The sequence below is a fragment of the Prinia subflava genome, chromosome 8, assembly GCF_021018805.1.
Source record: "Prinia subflava isolate CZ2003 ecotype Zambia chromosome 8, Cam_Psub_1.2, whole genome shotgun sequence".
Lineage (NCBI taxonomy): Eukaryota > Metazoa > Chordata > Aves > Passeriformes > Cisticolidae > Prinia > Prinia subflava.
In genome coordinates, this window is record NC_086254.1 from 8,321,760 (window position 1) to 8,335,679 (window position 13,920).

General features: G+C 52.0%; 1 protein-coding gene and 1 long non-coding RNA gene across 4 annotated transcripts in view; both read left to right on the forward strand.

Annotated features, from left to right (window-relative positions):
- RPH3AL (rabphilin 3A like (without C2 domains)) overlaps positions 1-11,228 on the forward strand; it is a 34,277-nt gene extending 23,049 nt beyond the window's left edge. For 2 of the 3 annotated variants that reach the window (XM_063402788.1, XM_063402789.1), the window contains exons 7-9: positions 2,418-2,531; positions 2,864-3,037; positions 8,999-11,228. In XM_063402788.1, coding sequence (XP_063258858.1) covers positions 2,418-2,531; positions 2,864-3,037; positions 8,999-9,033 — 323 coding nt within the window. In that variant the 3' untranslated portion in view covers positions 9,034-11,228. Of the gene's footprint in view, positions 1-2,417; positions 2,532-2,863; positions 3,038-8,888 lie in introns of all 3 variants that reach the window. The other variant, XM_063402790.1, reaches the window with a different exon arrangement.
- Positions 11,229-12,269: 1,041 nt separating this feature from the next.
- Positions 12,270-13,689, forward strand: LOC134553300 (uncharacterized). The gene is made up of 3 exons (XR_010081064.1): positions 12,270-12,385; positions 12,820-13,091; positions 13,197-13,689. It is a non-coding gene; the product is annotated as an uncharacterized LOC134553300 (long non-coding RNA).
- Positions 13,690-13,920: the final 231 nt, after the last annotated feature.

Here is a 13,920-nt window from a genome sequence, read left to right on the forward strand (position 1 = left end):
TGGGCAGATTTGATTTTATGAGCTTTTTTTCCACAGTCAGCTGGAGATGGGGATAAATCTGTTCTGTTCTCTGGAAGAACAGCTGTCCAGCGACTCCTATTGATATATCAGCAACTGCTGGAACACCAGATTTAACACTTCTGGGCTCTGGAAAGTGCCAGCAGAAGGTGTGGGAGCTTTGGATGAAGGATTATCTGAAAGGGAAACTTTGGTGCAGTGAGTAAAACACACTCTTATTGGCAGCAGAGGAAATGAGAGCAGACAGAGCTGTCCTGTGCCTTGGAGTCATTAATATTTTCCTCCTCCTGTGCTGGTTCTCTCTGAGGTGCTGGATGGCAGGAGGACAGGCAGCTAAAGTCACCTCCACTGATTCACTGGGGCCTCCTCCAAATAAATCCTGGCTCCCAGCATTTCCAGAGGATTCGTGGAGGAAGGAGCTGTTCTAAAGCAATGGCTTTTATGAATCCAGGAGAGCAAATAAAGAAAGAAAGAAAGAAAGTGATGACCAAGTGGAACAGGACTTCATTTTCTGAGAGAATTGAGCAATAAGAGGGTCAGAATGAGTCTCACAGCTGAGATTTGGATTGTATAGGAAAAAAAAAAAACAAACAACACTCTGGTATGTATGGATTGTTTTTAACAGAGTTTATATAGAACTCCCCACCTCCCCCAGGGAGTTCTGGGCTAGTAATGAAGATGTTTTTTAGACAAACCTTTCCTCTGAGGGCTCTTAGCCAGCATTGCAGCCCCCCAGTTTATAAAGGATCCTTTTCCCCTCCCACAGCCCCTTTCCCTGCAGGGAGAGGCTGTGCAGGGCGTGTGTGAGGAGCTGCCTGCCAGGGCAACTTCAATAACGCTCTGCAATAACACTGGCAGCCAGCTTCAATATCCTCAGAGATGTTAGCAGTACTTTAGGCATTCACTTCTGGTTTTTTTAAATGAAATATTTTGTGTAGTACAGATCGCTGCCTCGAACGCAGGAGGTGCTTGGCAGAAATATCTGACAGCTCCTGCTCTGTGCAAGGGGGGGATCCCCACCCTCCTGCCCTGGGGAGTGCTGGAGGCTTTGTGCTGGCACTGAGGGATGAGGTGACAGCTCTGCGTTGTCACCTTGTCCTTCTGCACCCACTGGGGCTGGGCACTGTGAGGAGCACGGCGTGGGGGCAGCCTGGGGTGCTCAGGCACAGGGAAAATCACTTTTCCCAGGAGTGTGAGCTTCTAGGGATGTCCTGATGGATCTCAAATAAATCCCTGGGGCCTCCTCCTCCCACAGGAGGTGCTGCAGGTTGCAGTGTTACCCACTTCACAGCCCCCATGGGCTGATGTACATGTTTTACTCTGGTAAAAAGTACATGATTTTGTACTTTTCACCAGAGTTGTGACCTGCTGTTTGAAGTGGCTGCTGAGCTGCCAGCAGAGCTGGTATCTGCCTGCTCAGATGGAGAAGTGCTGTGGGTGCAATCCCTCAAACAAATGACAGATTTTTTTTTTTTCCCCCATTACCTTCCTCCTTATCCCCACCATTTCTGTTCTGAGATCAAACCATCCCAAAAAACCCAGGAACTGGGAAAAACACCTTTCTCATTTTACCCAGAGCAGCTGGCAGTCGAGTTATCTTTTACACCAGCGTAAGCAGGAGAGGTGTTTGCATAATTGCATGGAAAAGTGGAAAGAACCTGCCAGTTTGGGAAGCTGTGTCTGGCAAAATGAGGCTCCTTCAGCTCTTTTGGAAAATGTGGGGAGTGGAAAGCAGCAGGAAGAGAGCCAGGATTCAGGGGGAAGAAAAACACAGAGGAAAGAAAAAGAAGCTTTGAAAGAGGAGAAAAATCTCCTTGAGGAGAAGGAGTGACCCTTGCCTTTGGAGCTTTGGGGGTGTAGGAGTAACAGAGTTTGCTGGTGGGGATGGTTTGATGTGCTCAGGATTTATCTGGTGTTTTCCTCTTGGATCCTGCCACACTCAAAATGCAGCTTGGAGGGAAACAACCCCTCTCCCCACATCCAGGGGTGGAGAAGGTGCAGCCAGGACCCCTCAGGCTGCAGCTGAGCAGGACCCATCCCTTGGAGGGTCACTCATTGTGGGAGGCAGCAAATCCCAGGAGGAGGGGGCTGGGATGGGGCAGTGGGAGCCCCGTGCCTGGAGCAGCAGAGAGTGCCACAGGAGCCCTGTGGTGCCACTCAGCTTTGGGAGAGAGGCACTGGAGTGTGAGCAGCAGAGTTATAAATCACCTGCAAAAACCAAATCCACGTCGTGCTGGAGAGGAGCAGCTGTGGGGGAGCTGCAGGTAGGGTCTGCTTTGGAGAGGAGAGTCAGCACTTGCTCCTGGTTTGTTGGGATCCATCTGGCAGCTCTTGGGGAAGTGCTGTGAACATTGTGAATGAGTGTCTCTCTCCTCTCCTCCCCCTGATCTTCCCTGCAGTGGTTTCCAGCGACAGCGACAGCGACTCGGAGCTCAGCTCCTGCAGCCTGGATGACAAACCCGTCCCCGTGGCACCCAGGGGCTCTCCAGGGAGAAAGCTCCAAGCAGGAACGGGTGAGGAGCTGCCCTTCCTCGTGGCTGGAGGGTGGGAAGTGCAAAGTGCTGGGATGTTTGGGCTCCTGGCTCAGTCCTGGATCTCTCCCTGGCTCATTCCAGGGTCTGCCCTTGCAGCTGGGAGCTGCTCCTGGCAGCACAGCCCTGGCCAGCTCCTCATCCTGCCCTTGCAGCACTGGGATCTCTGGTGTTTGCTGGGAGCAGGGCACAAGAACAGGGGGTGTCTCTGCTCCTGGGGGCTCCTGGCTGGCCCTGGGCTCTCCCTGCTCCTTTAGGATCCAGCTCTGCACCCTCCTCTCTCCCTCAGCAGCATCTCTGTCCTGTCCCTGCAGCACCCACGAGTGGAGCCAGCCCAGCCCTGAGCAGAGCCCCGGGGATGCCCCGGCTGTGGGGGAGCCACAGCAGCCTGGGCAGCGAGCAGGGGCCCGAGCTGAGCCCCACGGAGAGCGGCCAGAGCGAGCCAGCCTCGGACCCAGCCCCGGACAGGCGCGACGCCGGCACCCCCGGTGAGCTGCACCCCTCTCTGGGCACCCCCTGCTTCTTCTGAGGGGTCTGAATTCCCTGTGTCCCTCTCTGGGCACACCCTGCTTCTTCTGAGGGGGCTGAATTCCCTGTGCCCCTCTCTGGGCACCCCCTGCTTCTTCTGAGGGGGCTGAATTCCCTGTGCCCCTCTCTGGGCACACCCTGCTTCTTCTGAGGGGGCTGAATTCCCTGTGCCCCTCTCCGGGCACCCCCTGCTTCTTCTGAGGGGGCTGAATTCCCTGTGCCCCTCTCTGGGCACCTCCTGCTTCTTCTGAGGGGTCTGAATTCCCTGTGCCCCTCTCTGGGCACCTCCTGCTTCTTGGGGCTGAATTCCTGTTGGCACAGCTTGCCCAGAGGCACGCTGAGTGACCCTCTGGAGTCACTTTTCCCTGCTTCTGTATTTTTTTGTATTGTTTATTGTGTATATATATTTTGTATTGTGTATAGGCGCTGTCACGGTGTCACACTTTCCTCCCTGAATGCAAAGCCCTTTTCTGTGACGTGAGGAATCCTTGTCCAGGGTGGGATCTGCCTGCACCCAGGGCCAGGAGCACCCAGGGCCCGGGGCTGTGCCCCTGGAGCTCCTCTCTGTCCTGCAGAGCCAGCAGAGCACACTGAGCTTCTCCTGAAGCAAAGCAGTCCAGCAGCTTTACCAGACTGAGTCACATTTTTCCTGAAGTGAGGTGGCTCTCAAAGCCGAGCATGGCTCTTCCCACAGCTCTGCAGTGCAGAAGAAAGACACTTTTCCCCCTCAAAAACCTCAGAACAATTAAGTGACTGGGAAAGCAGAGGCTCCTATCACACCTGAAGCAGCTGAAAGAGATGCAAATGTGTTCCCTCTGCGGCTCCCGCTAATTTAGTCACTAACCCCTCAAATTATCACCCAGCACCGCTCCCTCCCGAGCTCTCCTGCCCTCTGAATTGCCTCTCCTGTTGTCCCTGAGCCTGCCTGGGGCATTTTGAGGCGTAAATTGGATTAGACAGAGCAGGTTCATCCTTCCGTGCAGGTCCATCCCTTCCTGAGAGAAACAGGCAGCACAGAATTGTTTCTCTGCTCTTCCCTCCCTCCCCAGCTTCCAGGGACTTGCAGTTCTCTTTTAGTTTTTCACCAGGCAAACCAAACCAAAGTGATTCTTCTGCTCTGTCCTTCCACCCTCTGAGTCAGAGCCTGGCCTGGACTGGGTGGTTTGTGTCAGGCTCCGGTTTTGTGTGGAATTGGAGGGGGTGGGTTCCTGCTGTGGGTGGCTCTGCTGAGCTGCAGGGTGTCCTGTGGGGCTGGAATGGGTGTGGGTGGATGCAGGTCACCTTTGGGTGCTGATGGGTGGATGCAGGTCACCTTTGGGTGCTGATGGGTGGGTGGATGCACACCTGGACAATGTTTGTACTCAGCATTTTGTACCCTGCTCTTTGAGCCAGCTGCTGCCTGGCCATGACAGTGCAGACACTATTTAAGAGGGAAAAAAACCAAAAAACAGAAAAAGAAACCCTTTTTCCTGCTAAAAACTCCGTATGCAAAGCTTGGCACAAGGGGTCAGATCTTTCCAGTGGGATCTCCCCACGTAGAGAGGGAGAGCTAAAATGACAGGCAGCACGGGCAAACATTTAAAAAAGGAAAAATGTAGCAATCTCCTGAGCCCAGTTAAAGTTGGCCCTGAGATGTAGAGAGGATCCTGCTAAGGAAAAGGTTAAGCCAGGTTGGCTGCCTTGGGAGTTTCTGTGAAGGTCTTTATTATGTCTGGGGTCATTTATTTCTCAGTGTTCCTGCAGCAGGGGCTGCTGTGTTCAGACAAGAGCTCTGCCACAGCGGCTCCGTGGCCTCCCAAATCCAGGGGGAGGGAGGCAGGAATCAGCCCTGAGTGCCTCAGTGCCTTGGGTGCCTCTCTTTGCCAGCACACAGAGGCTGCTCCTGCTCTTGATGTGTTTAAAGAGTGCTGGGGGTGATGAGTGCTGGATGTCAGGGCTGGAGGACCCTGCCCTGCCTGTGAGACCTGAGCTCTGCCCAGCCCCAAGGGCAGAGCAAAGGGCATTCAAACCACTCAAACTCAGCTGCAGGATGGGGCTGTCAAAAGATGATTCTCTGAAAGGCTCTGCACCTTTAGAGAAGCACTTCAGGAGCAGTTTTGGCTCCATATCCTCCCCTCAGGTGTTGTTCCACCAGGGATTTTCTCTGTGCTTCCTTTCCTCACCTCTGCCCCAACTCTGGCGCAGCTTCCAGCATCCCGAAATCCCAGGAACATCCAGAACAGGGAGCTGGGGGGCAAAATCAGCTGCTCTGACAGTCCTGAGCCCTTCCAGCCTGCAGGCCAAGCCAGCAGCAGGGTGGTGGCCAAGGGAGGGCCAGGAGCTCTTCAGGAGGGGTTGGAGGTTTCCAGCTCGCTGCTGCAGCCCCGGTTTGCTGAGGCAGATAGTGAAGCCTGGAGTTTGTCACAAAATGACTCCTTGTCAGAGCTGTGCTGGGATTTAGGCAACCTCAGCCCGTGAGCCAAAGTTTCAGAGGAATGGTGAGTTGAGAGGCTGCCAATTTTATTATTTTTTTAAATATTTTTTTTACCACCTGCTCTCAAAGCCTTTGAAAACACCGTTTTTCTGTGGGGCTGGTGTTTCTTCTTCTTCTGAGGAAGCTCCTGGAGGGGCCTGCTCTGACATGACAGCTCTCAAGAGGAAGGTCACACACTCATTTTCCTGAAGAATGCCTTATCCTAAAGAAAATTAAACTTGCACATATGGAAGAAGCACAAATCTTCCTTTTCCCTCTTATTTGCTCCCAGCTAGGGCAGGTGACTCACCTTGTTCTGATGCTGAGAGATGCCTTTAAAAAGAGCAAAACCCTCACTTGTGTTGATTATGACATTTTTATTAAGGAAGGGGAATATTAAACAGAATGAAACAAAGAAATAATCAATATTTTACAGTGGTTTTCATTAGCCCAGGGAGAGCTTTTAAGGGAGATAACAAATCTGAGCTTGGGACTGCTGCAGGGAGTGAATTAAGCCACAGTTATCTCCCCTCAGATCAGCAGCGAGTTCTGCACTGGTGGGGTGCCCAGCACCTTCTGTCCCAGGAATGGGGGATCCTTTTGGCTGCTCCATGAGGCTGCTGGGGAGGGGTGGAGGAAGCTCAGGTTCCTGCTGGGATCAGTGTTGCTTTTAGGTAGAAGGCTGTGACTTGGTATCAAAGGACAGCACAGCGGCTGAGCTTCGCTTTAGCTCTTCGGGTTATAGACAAACACTGACACCAGTGTGGTGGATGGTTAAAATGGTGATTTATTAGCTTGTATCTTGGGGTTAAATACTTGAAGGGGTTTCGCTACGTCACAAAGGGATGGTGGGTCTTAGTAGTTAGTAGGGAGATGAAAACTACTGAAGTTAGAGGGAGTTGCATACCTCAGAGGGACTTTTTTTGTTTATCTCTATGGATGAGGCTGTGGATGAGGGGCAGGAAGAGTCTGAGCTGCTTTCTTGTTACATTCTGAAATCTTCTGCGGCGCCTGTGTCCTTGCCTACCACAGATCAGGTTGGAGGAGCTGGTGAGTGAGTGCAGATCTCCCCATCTCTGCTGTCTAAATCATTAATACTTAAAGAGTGGTGCAGCAGCAGCTGGCACTTAAACAGAGCCACGTTAAACAGAAGCTGAGAGCAGGGGGCACTGCCTGGTGAGAAATGTCCGGGTTTGCAGTCACAGGGTGGCTGCAAAGACGCCCAGGTGTCATCAGGTCCAGCCTGAAGCCTCCTCCTGCATCCCCTGGGCAGCTCCTCTCAGCTGCTTTGTGCTGGGAGAGGCTGGGCAGAGCAGAGGGAGGCGGGCAGGGAATGTTCCTTCCAGCTCTCCTAATTTGGGGAGATTTATGCCCTGTCGTTCAGGAATTGACTGGATTTAGAAAGGAGGTGATGCCTCTCCGTGGGCTCAGTGCCTCCCTGGCTGGGGTAGGCATCCACTTTTGCTCATAAATATTCAAATTATTAAGACATATCCAGGCAGAGCCATTCAGCATTATTTTCGTGGCAGGAAATTCTGTGGGCATCTTTGAAGTTACAGCATTAACTTCCATTTTCCCTTCCATTCTGCTGCTCAGATGTCTGCTTTGCTCCTTCAGGGACAATGAGGAGGTAACACTTTGCTTCAGTGGGTCTGACTACTCCATTCCATGTAGGAAGCAAAAAAAAAACCCTGTCCTAACAGTAATTAGGCTCCAAATGGGGTAGTAATTTCTTTAATGACTTGCTTCATGGCAGTCTTTGGGGAGCTGACTTTTGTTGTCCTGTGCTTGGTGAGAAAGTTGCTTAAATGTTTTCAGACTTGTTCCTTGTTGGTGTGGATTTCCAGGGCTGGCTTTGCAGCAGGCTGGAGGAGGTGGGAAATCCCAGCTCTTCCTCCCTCTGCCTGCGTTTAGGGCACAGTTTGGGAAGGACAGAGGGGTCAGATATGAAGGAAAGACCCTCACCCACACCCAGCCTCTCCCATCCAAGCCTCTGCTTCTTTCTCTGGCTGCCTCATCAAATTTTGGACACTGTTCTTTATCCTCTCATGCTCAGAGCTTGCTGGGATTGAGTTTTCCTGCTGCCAAGGAGGAGAAGTTGTCAGTCTTCCCCAAAGTGAAAGAAATTGAATTGTGCCTTCATGGCTGAGGAGCTTTGAGCTGTCTCTGCCTCCTCATCTCCACAGAGCACCGAGTGGTCCTGCTGTACTTATAAATAAAACATAGCTTTGGGTAGAGGAAATTTGGGAAATGATTCAAGGTTTGCATTCCAGATACAATGCACTTGTAAATATGAACCTCGGGAGAAGCCTGTGCCTCCTCCCATGGCTGAGGGAATTAAAATATTTTCATCCTCGAGTGGCAGAAGCAAAACATTTTCAGCTCTTTCAAGCCCGCCTTGAAGTTAAGTGAATAAAGGCTCGAGTAACTGAAAAAATAAATTACTTTCACTAGTCCTGTAATTCTTTATGGAGTTTTAAATTGGAGGCTTCTTCCTTCAAAATAGAGGCATGACAAAGATCCATTCTCTCGGCTCTTTCACTCCATATATCAGGGAGTGAAATGAGGATGAAACTCCTATTTTTGTGCTTTCCTTGCCAGTGCAGAGGTCTGTGCTCTGGGCTTTGATCAGACAGCCTGTCTGGTCTCCTGTCCCCACCTCCTCAGACTTATCCTGTGCCCTCTCAATCCATTCCCTGCTCAGGCTCCCCATTCAGCGTTTTGCTCAGATCACCCAGGCAGGAGTTGATGTCATCTGTGCAAACAAAGCAGAAAGGAAAGAGCAGGGCAAGGCAGTGAGACAGGAGTGAAAAGCCTGGGTTTGGAGCCTTTGTGAACACACAGAGAGGTTTGATGGGAGGTTATCTGTGAGCAGGGATGTCAGGCAGGAGCTGCTGGGATGGCCTCAGGTGCCACTGAGGATTTCACACTGAGGATTTTCCTGCCCTGCCCTTTCCTCAGGAGGAGCAGTGTGTCCCAGCAGAGCCTGAGGGTGCCCAGGGGGGCTGCAGGGATCACCTCGGGTTTGTTCAGTCAACAGGAGAGCAAATCCAGGGCAGGGCTGTCCTGTGTCTGTCCCCAGCCATGGGCAGGGGCCACATCCTGCTGTGGCTGCTCTGCAGGGCACAGGGACAGCAGAAAGGTTTTGGGGCAGATCTGCTCTGTCACCCCTCAGAGCTGAGGTTTGGCTTTCTGTCTGAGCTGGGGAGCAGGGGCTGAAGGCCCAGTCCCAGCAGCACCACTCCTCATTCCTCCTTCTTTCCACATTTTCTTCCCCCGTCCTTTCTTCCTTTAATCAAGTCTAATGTGCCCCGACTGCCGGACTAATGATGCGTAGATGTTCTCTTTATTATTTTTAGGAAGCTCTTAAAACAGCGCTGAGCACACAAAAGCAACGTGGGACAACTCTGTGGATTCTTTCCCCTCCACTGCTTCCCCAACAGAACTTTTCCCTTTCTTTGTTTTGAAGGCAAACGACGAGTCCACAGCAGGACACGGCTCTGACGGGGCTGAGGATGGAGCTGCTCTCCCCTGGATCCATTCCTCAGCTCTCAGTGCAGGCAGGAACTGCTGCCAGCGGTGACTTTGTGGTGCCAGCTCCTCCACAGGCCTTGGTGACACCTGGGACAGCACCAGGGAAGGTGCTCCTTGTGTTTGCTTGGTTGGAGTGGGTTTGATGGGGGCAGGAGGAGGTGGCTGCTGAGGCTGTGCCCCTGTTCCCTCCCTCTCTCTCTGCTCAGGGTAAGGAATCACTCCAAGGAGTTTGCTAGGATGGTTTTCCCACCCCTCTTGGCTGTGCAGGCTCAGGGGAGGTGTGCTGTGTTTGTTTTGGGAGCACACCCCCACCCCTCGCCCTGCTGGCTGCCTGTGAGTCCCCAAATGGGATAAAAGCTTTCAAATGTCTTTATCCTGTCCAGCTCTGCACACCTGCCATGAGCAAGGGCCTTTCTTTTGCCTTTTTTCCTGGAAGTCTCGAGCATCTGGCTGGCTGTGGTGCTGTCATCGTGAGTCAGGCTGCTGAAAACTCTGCTCCAGTCCTGCTCATTCTCCAGGACGGACAATTTCCCTCTCAGGCCTGACAGATGAGGAAAATCAAATTTCCTCACATCTCTAGAGCAATTAGAATTTTGAAGACCTCAACAAAACCCACACTGGGCTGGTAGGAGATTTTATTAAATGCTCCGGAGCTGACCTGTCTGTTCTGAAGAAAGAAAGGATTCCAAAAAGTTCCCTCTGAAATCACGGAGTTAAAGGCAATCTGTGCCCATTAATGTCAGCCCTTCCCCCTGGTTATTACTCTTTTGTTCTGTTTCCCTTTGCACTGGGCACTTTGTGTGCATGTAGTGTGTGTTCTTACAGATGGCTGCAGCATGAAGATAAATGAGATTGGGTGCTGGAACACTCCAGCAGAAGATGGGAAATCAATCCCTGACTTGCTTTTTAAATGAACATGGCCCAACAGAGGACCATTCCCTCACTGCTCTCCCAGTTAATGTGCTGTGGCAGGTTGCTGGTGAAATGCTTCCAGCCCTTCCTCTGTGATCTGTTCCTGCCCTTTCACAAATGAAAACAAAACCTTTGGGCCCCGTGGGCTCCCTGAGATGGCAGGAACAGAAACCCCTGAATGTGGGATCCAGGCCATCAGTGCTGCAGAGAGCAAGGGATGGGGCTGTTCTGCACTGAGGGATATTTTATGGCCTGTGTTGTTAACCTGGCCATTCAGCTGCATCCACGGAAGGGGTAATGCCAAAACCATCAGCTGTATCTGAAAAAGGAACTCCAGCTGTCAGCTTCTGCTGAAATACTGGTGTGGGTTCAGAGCTGTTTCTTCTGAGAGCTGCAGGGTGTTCATTTTCCAAAGTGTTTAGGCACTAAGAAGAGTTGTGTTTTGCCTTGAAGCTTTTGAGAGTCCGAGTGAGGTTTGTCTCTGCTCATTACTGCAGCCAGCCTGGCCCGCCAGCCAAAGTGGATTCTGCAGCAGAAGGAGCAGGAAAAAGACTTCTAGCAATTGGCTCTGTTTTCTTTAAACCTGTTACTTTCTCATCATCAGCTCTTCAAGGAGTTGGAGAGAGCTTTGAAATGGGGAGTGTCATTTCTAACCCTCCTGGAGTCCCCTGTGCCTCACTCCTGGGCAGTGTGGCAGGGCAGTGGTGCCCCCATCCCCACTGCTAGCTCTGCACAGAGCCTGGGAATCCTCTGTGCCACTGTGAGCTTGATTTTGAACTGAGGCCAGCTTTTGTAAAACATTCTCAGGGATAAATCTGACATCGCTCTGGTGCCAGCGAGACTGAGAACTTTCTTACCTCTGTATTTTAACTCCGTGGGGTAATTCCAGCTGAGTTCCAGCCAGAATTGTTCAATCGGCTGTGGAAAGATTTCTCTTGGACTGAGGGAAGGATCTGGTGCTGGGCAATGTGATCCAGGCACAAATGACTGAGGAACATCTGCAGCTCTGTGTCTGTTTTTGAAGGCCACATTTCCCCTCGTGGTGATTCTTTGGTTGTTTTGCAGCTTTTGTTGGAATATCGTCCTTAACCTGTACCTGTCTTTTGAGCTGGCTCAGTGTGGACAAGAAGGGCTCAGTGAATGTGCTCATGGTCATTTTGTGTTTATTGTTTTCTTGTTCTCATCTCCATCCCTCACAACTTTTATGTGGTGTTTTACTACTGGAAACAATAAAGCTTTTGTTCAGTAACAACTTCTTGCTATTTGTGAAACAGTAAAAAGGGTTTTTTTGTAGATACTCTCCAAATCCTCCAGCAAGGCAAGACAATAACCCAGCCAGTGGAATTGTGATTCATGCTGGAGTTTAATTGAATTCTGCACTTGAAAGTCACCTTTTGTCTTGTCCCCTCCTCTGTGCCCAGTGCTGGCTGTGGCTGGGCACAGGTTTGCTCCTCAGCCCCTCCGTGAAGGTTTTCCACACTGCAACCACCACTCACAGAGCAGCACCAATTGTCCTTCTGTCAAACGCTGTCCCCACAGCCTCCTCAGGGTCTGTGACAACCGGGCTCCATCAAACCTGGCCCACACAGAAGTGTCTCTGAGCCTCCTCATTGTTTGCCGAGCCCTGGCTGCTCCTGTTCCCTCAGCATTCAGCCTCAAGGTTTCAAACAGCTTTTTAATCCGGTTCTTTTCTTGCTTTCCCCAGCTCTAAAAGCCCCTCTGTAATTGCTGTGGGGATTGTTCTGCTGGGGAGCTGCCATCAGCCCAAGGATGGAGCGTGTCAAGGACTGAGCAGCTCTTGTGTGGCTGCCTCCCCTCTCTGCTTGCCATGACAACAGCCACAGCTGGGAGAGCTGCCCGTGGGATCTCTGCGAGTCAGGAACGCTGCCCTGGCCTGCCAGGCTGCCCTGGTTGGTTTTTAGGTTGTGTTTTGGGAGGGGAGAGCAGTGCTTCCCCCCAAGAGCCAAAGCAAAGGGGCCAGCAGCTGCTGCTTGGGCAAGGCAGTTCTGGCCACTGGAGGGTCAGCAGGAGTGCTTGGGCAGTGACACAAACTGGCAAAAAACTTCTGGGGTTCGTTTGTGGAGTTAAACTTGGCAGCAGCTCCTCCCCTGCCCTCCCTGGAGCTGTTTCCTTCACGGGCAGCAGCGGTGTCTCCCCAGCTCTCCTCTCCCTCCTCTTCCTCCCCTCACTTTGCTCCTCTCCCCCTTGGGCACTGCTCTCCCACCTGCCCTGCAGGTGGGTGTGGGTTTTTGGGAGGTTTTTGGGAGGGCTGGTGCTGCTCTCACACAGTGACACTTTCAGCAGGTGAGGGGTCAGCGTGGGAAGCTTTCATCCCGAGCTGCTCCTGCAGAGCCTCCCTGGGCACTGCCTCTGCCAGCAGCACCTTCAGGGGGTGCTGGAGCTGCACAGGGTGAGGATCCTGCCTTTACTCCACGGCAGGAGCACAGATGTCACCTCCCATTCATTATCAGGCTGTGACTCGCTGCTAGTGAGAGCCTGATCAGGACAGGGGGGCTGGCAGAGACACCTCCCCCGAGTGTGGCTGATTTCTGACTCCAGAGCTGACAATTCACCACAGGACTGCTGCTCTGAGCTAAATACAATTACACAAAACTTCTGTTCCCATCCCCTGGGAGCAGCCCCTGGTGTGGGACCTGCCCTGGTCTCAGGTTTTGGGGCTGGATTTGGGATCTGAGTGAGAGATCTCACCTCTGAGACTGGTCCTAACAACTCTGCCCTGCTCTGGGTATTTCAGAGACTCACCCTCAAAAAAAAAACCCAGATTGATCCATTCCCAGCCCCTGGGACCCACAGCAGCTGAGCCCAGCATTTTTTATTTCTCAGCTGGTGAAGCCAAGCCCAAGAGAGCCAGAAAATCTCCGGGAACAGCTGAGCCCCACCATGGGAGAGCAGGGGCAGGAGGAGCAGCCATCGGGACATCTTCAAATATCACCCGTGCAAAATCCAACCCCTCCAAGCAATCACACCGTGCCTGTTCAAATGGTGCCTTGGAGGACAGGAAAATAAACTGACAAATGCAAATTGGGGATGTAAATCTTGCAGGCTGTGTCTGGGAGGTACCTGTTTAATTAGCATCACTGAGCAGCCTTGATGTGGTAAGTGCTAAGGAGGAAACTTGCCAAATTCCCCGTTTTGCTAGCAGGTGACTTGTGTTCCGTTTTAATTTCCACTTTGTGACTGTTTTTTCTGTACTTTGCCAGAGTTGCTGTGCTGCCTGTAGCATGAGGAATCGGCTCTCGTGTCCTGGGCATTTGGCACTGAATTTATTCGTGTGATAAATAAGAATATCCCTGCTGGGGTGTGGGCTGGGGAGCTCCTGAGCCTTTGTTTCTCCCTCACCCCCGCCCTTCCCAGGTGCTAATTGGTACCACATGAATATTTTCAACGCTGATAAAAATATCTGTGAGGGGTTGGATGCTGGGTCTGGGAATTTCAGGTGAGGCTTCCCCGGGGTGCTGTGCAGTGCCTGGCCAGGTTTGCACCCCTCTGGCAGGCTCTGTGACCCCTCTCCTGACCTGTCACCGTGGGAGATGCTGGCATTAGCATGATGGAGTGCTCAGGGAGGATCAACTTATTGTTGTGCTACACCCAAACAATGCCTTTCACTTCCCTCCTTTCTCTTTTTCCTGTCGGTTCCCCATTCAAGCTTAACAAGATCAGTGCAGATAATTTGTGTATTCGTGCAGAACATCCTTTTCCCTCCCGTGCTTTGCCAGCTGCACTGCGGGCTGGGAAGGCAAATTCACACTTTCCTCTGCGTGGTTATGAATGGGTGCATCTGTTCCTGGAAGATAGAGAAAGGAGGGTGAAAGGGCTGGGAAGGGAGAGGAGAAATCAGCTGCAGCCCGGTACATTACCTCTGTGGAGAGAGGAGGCGTGCAGCAGATTTTTGCAGCTCAGTCCTGATGAATTTTGGAGGTGGGA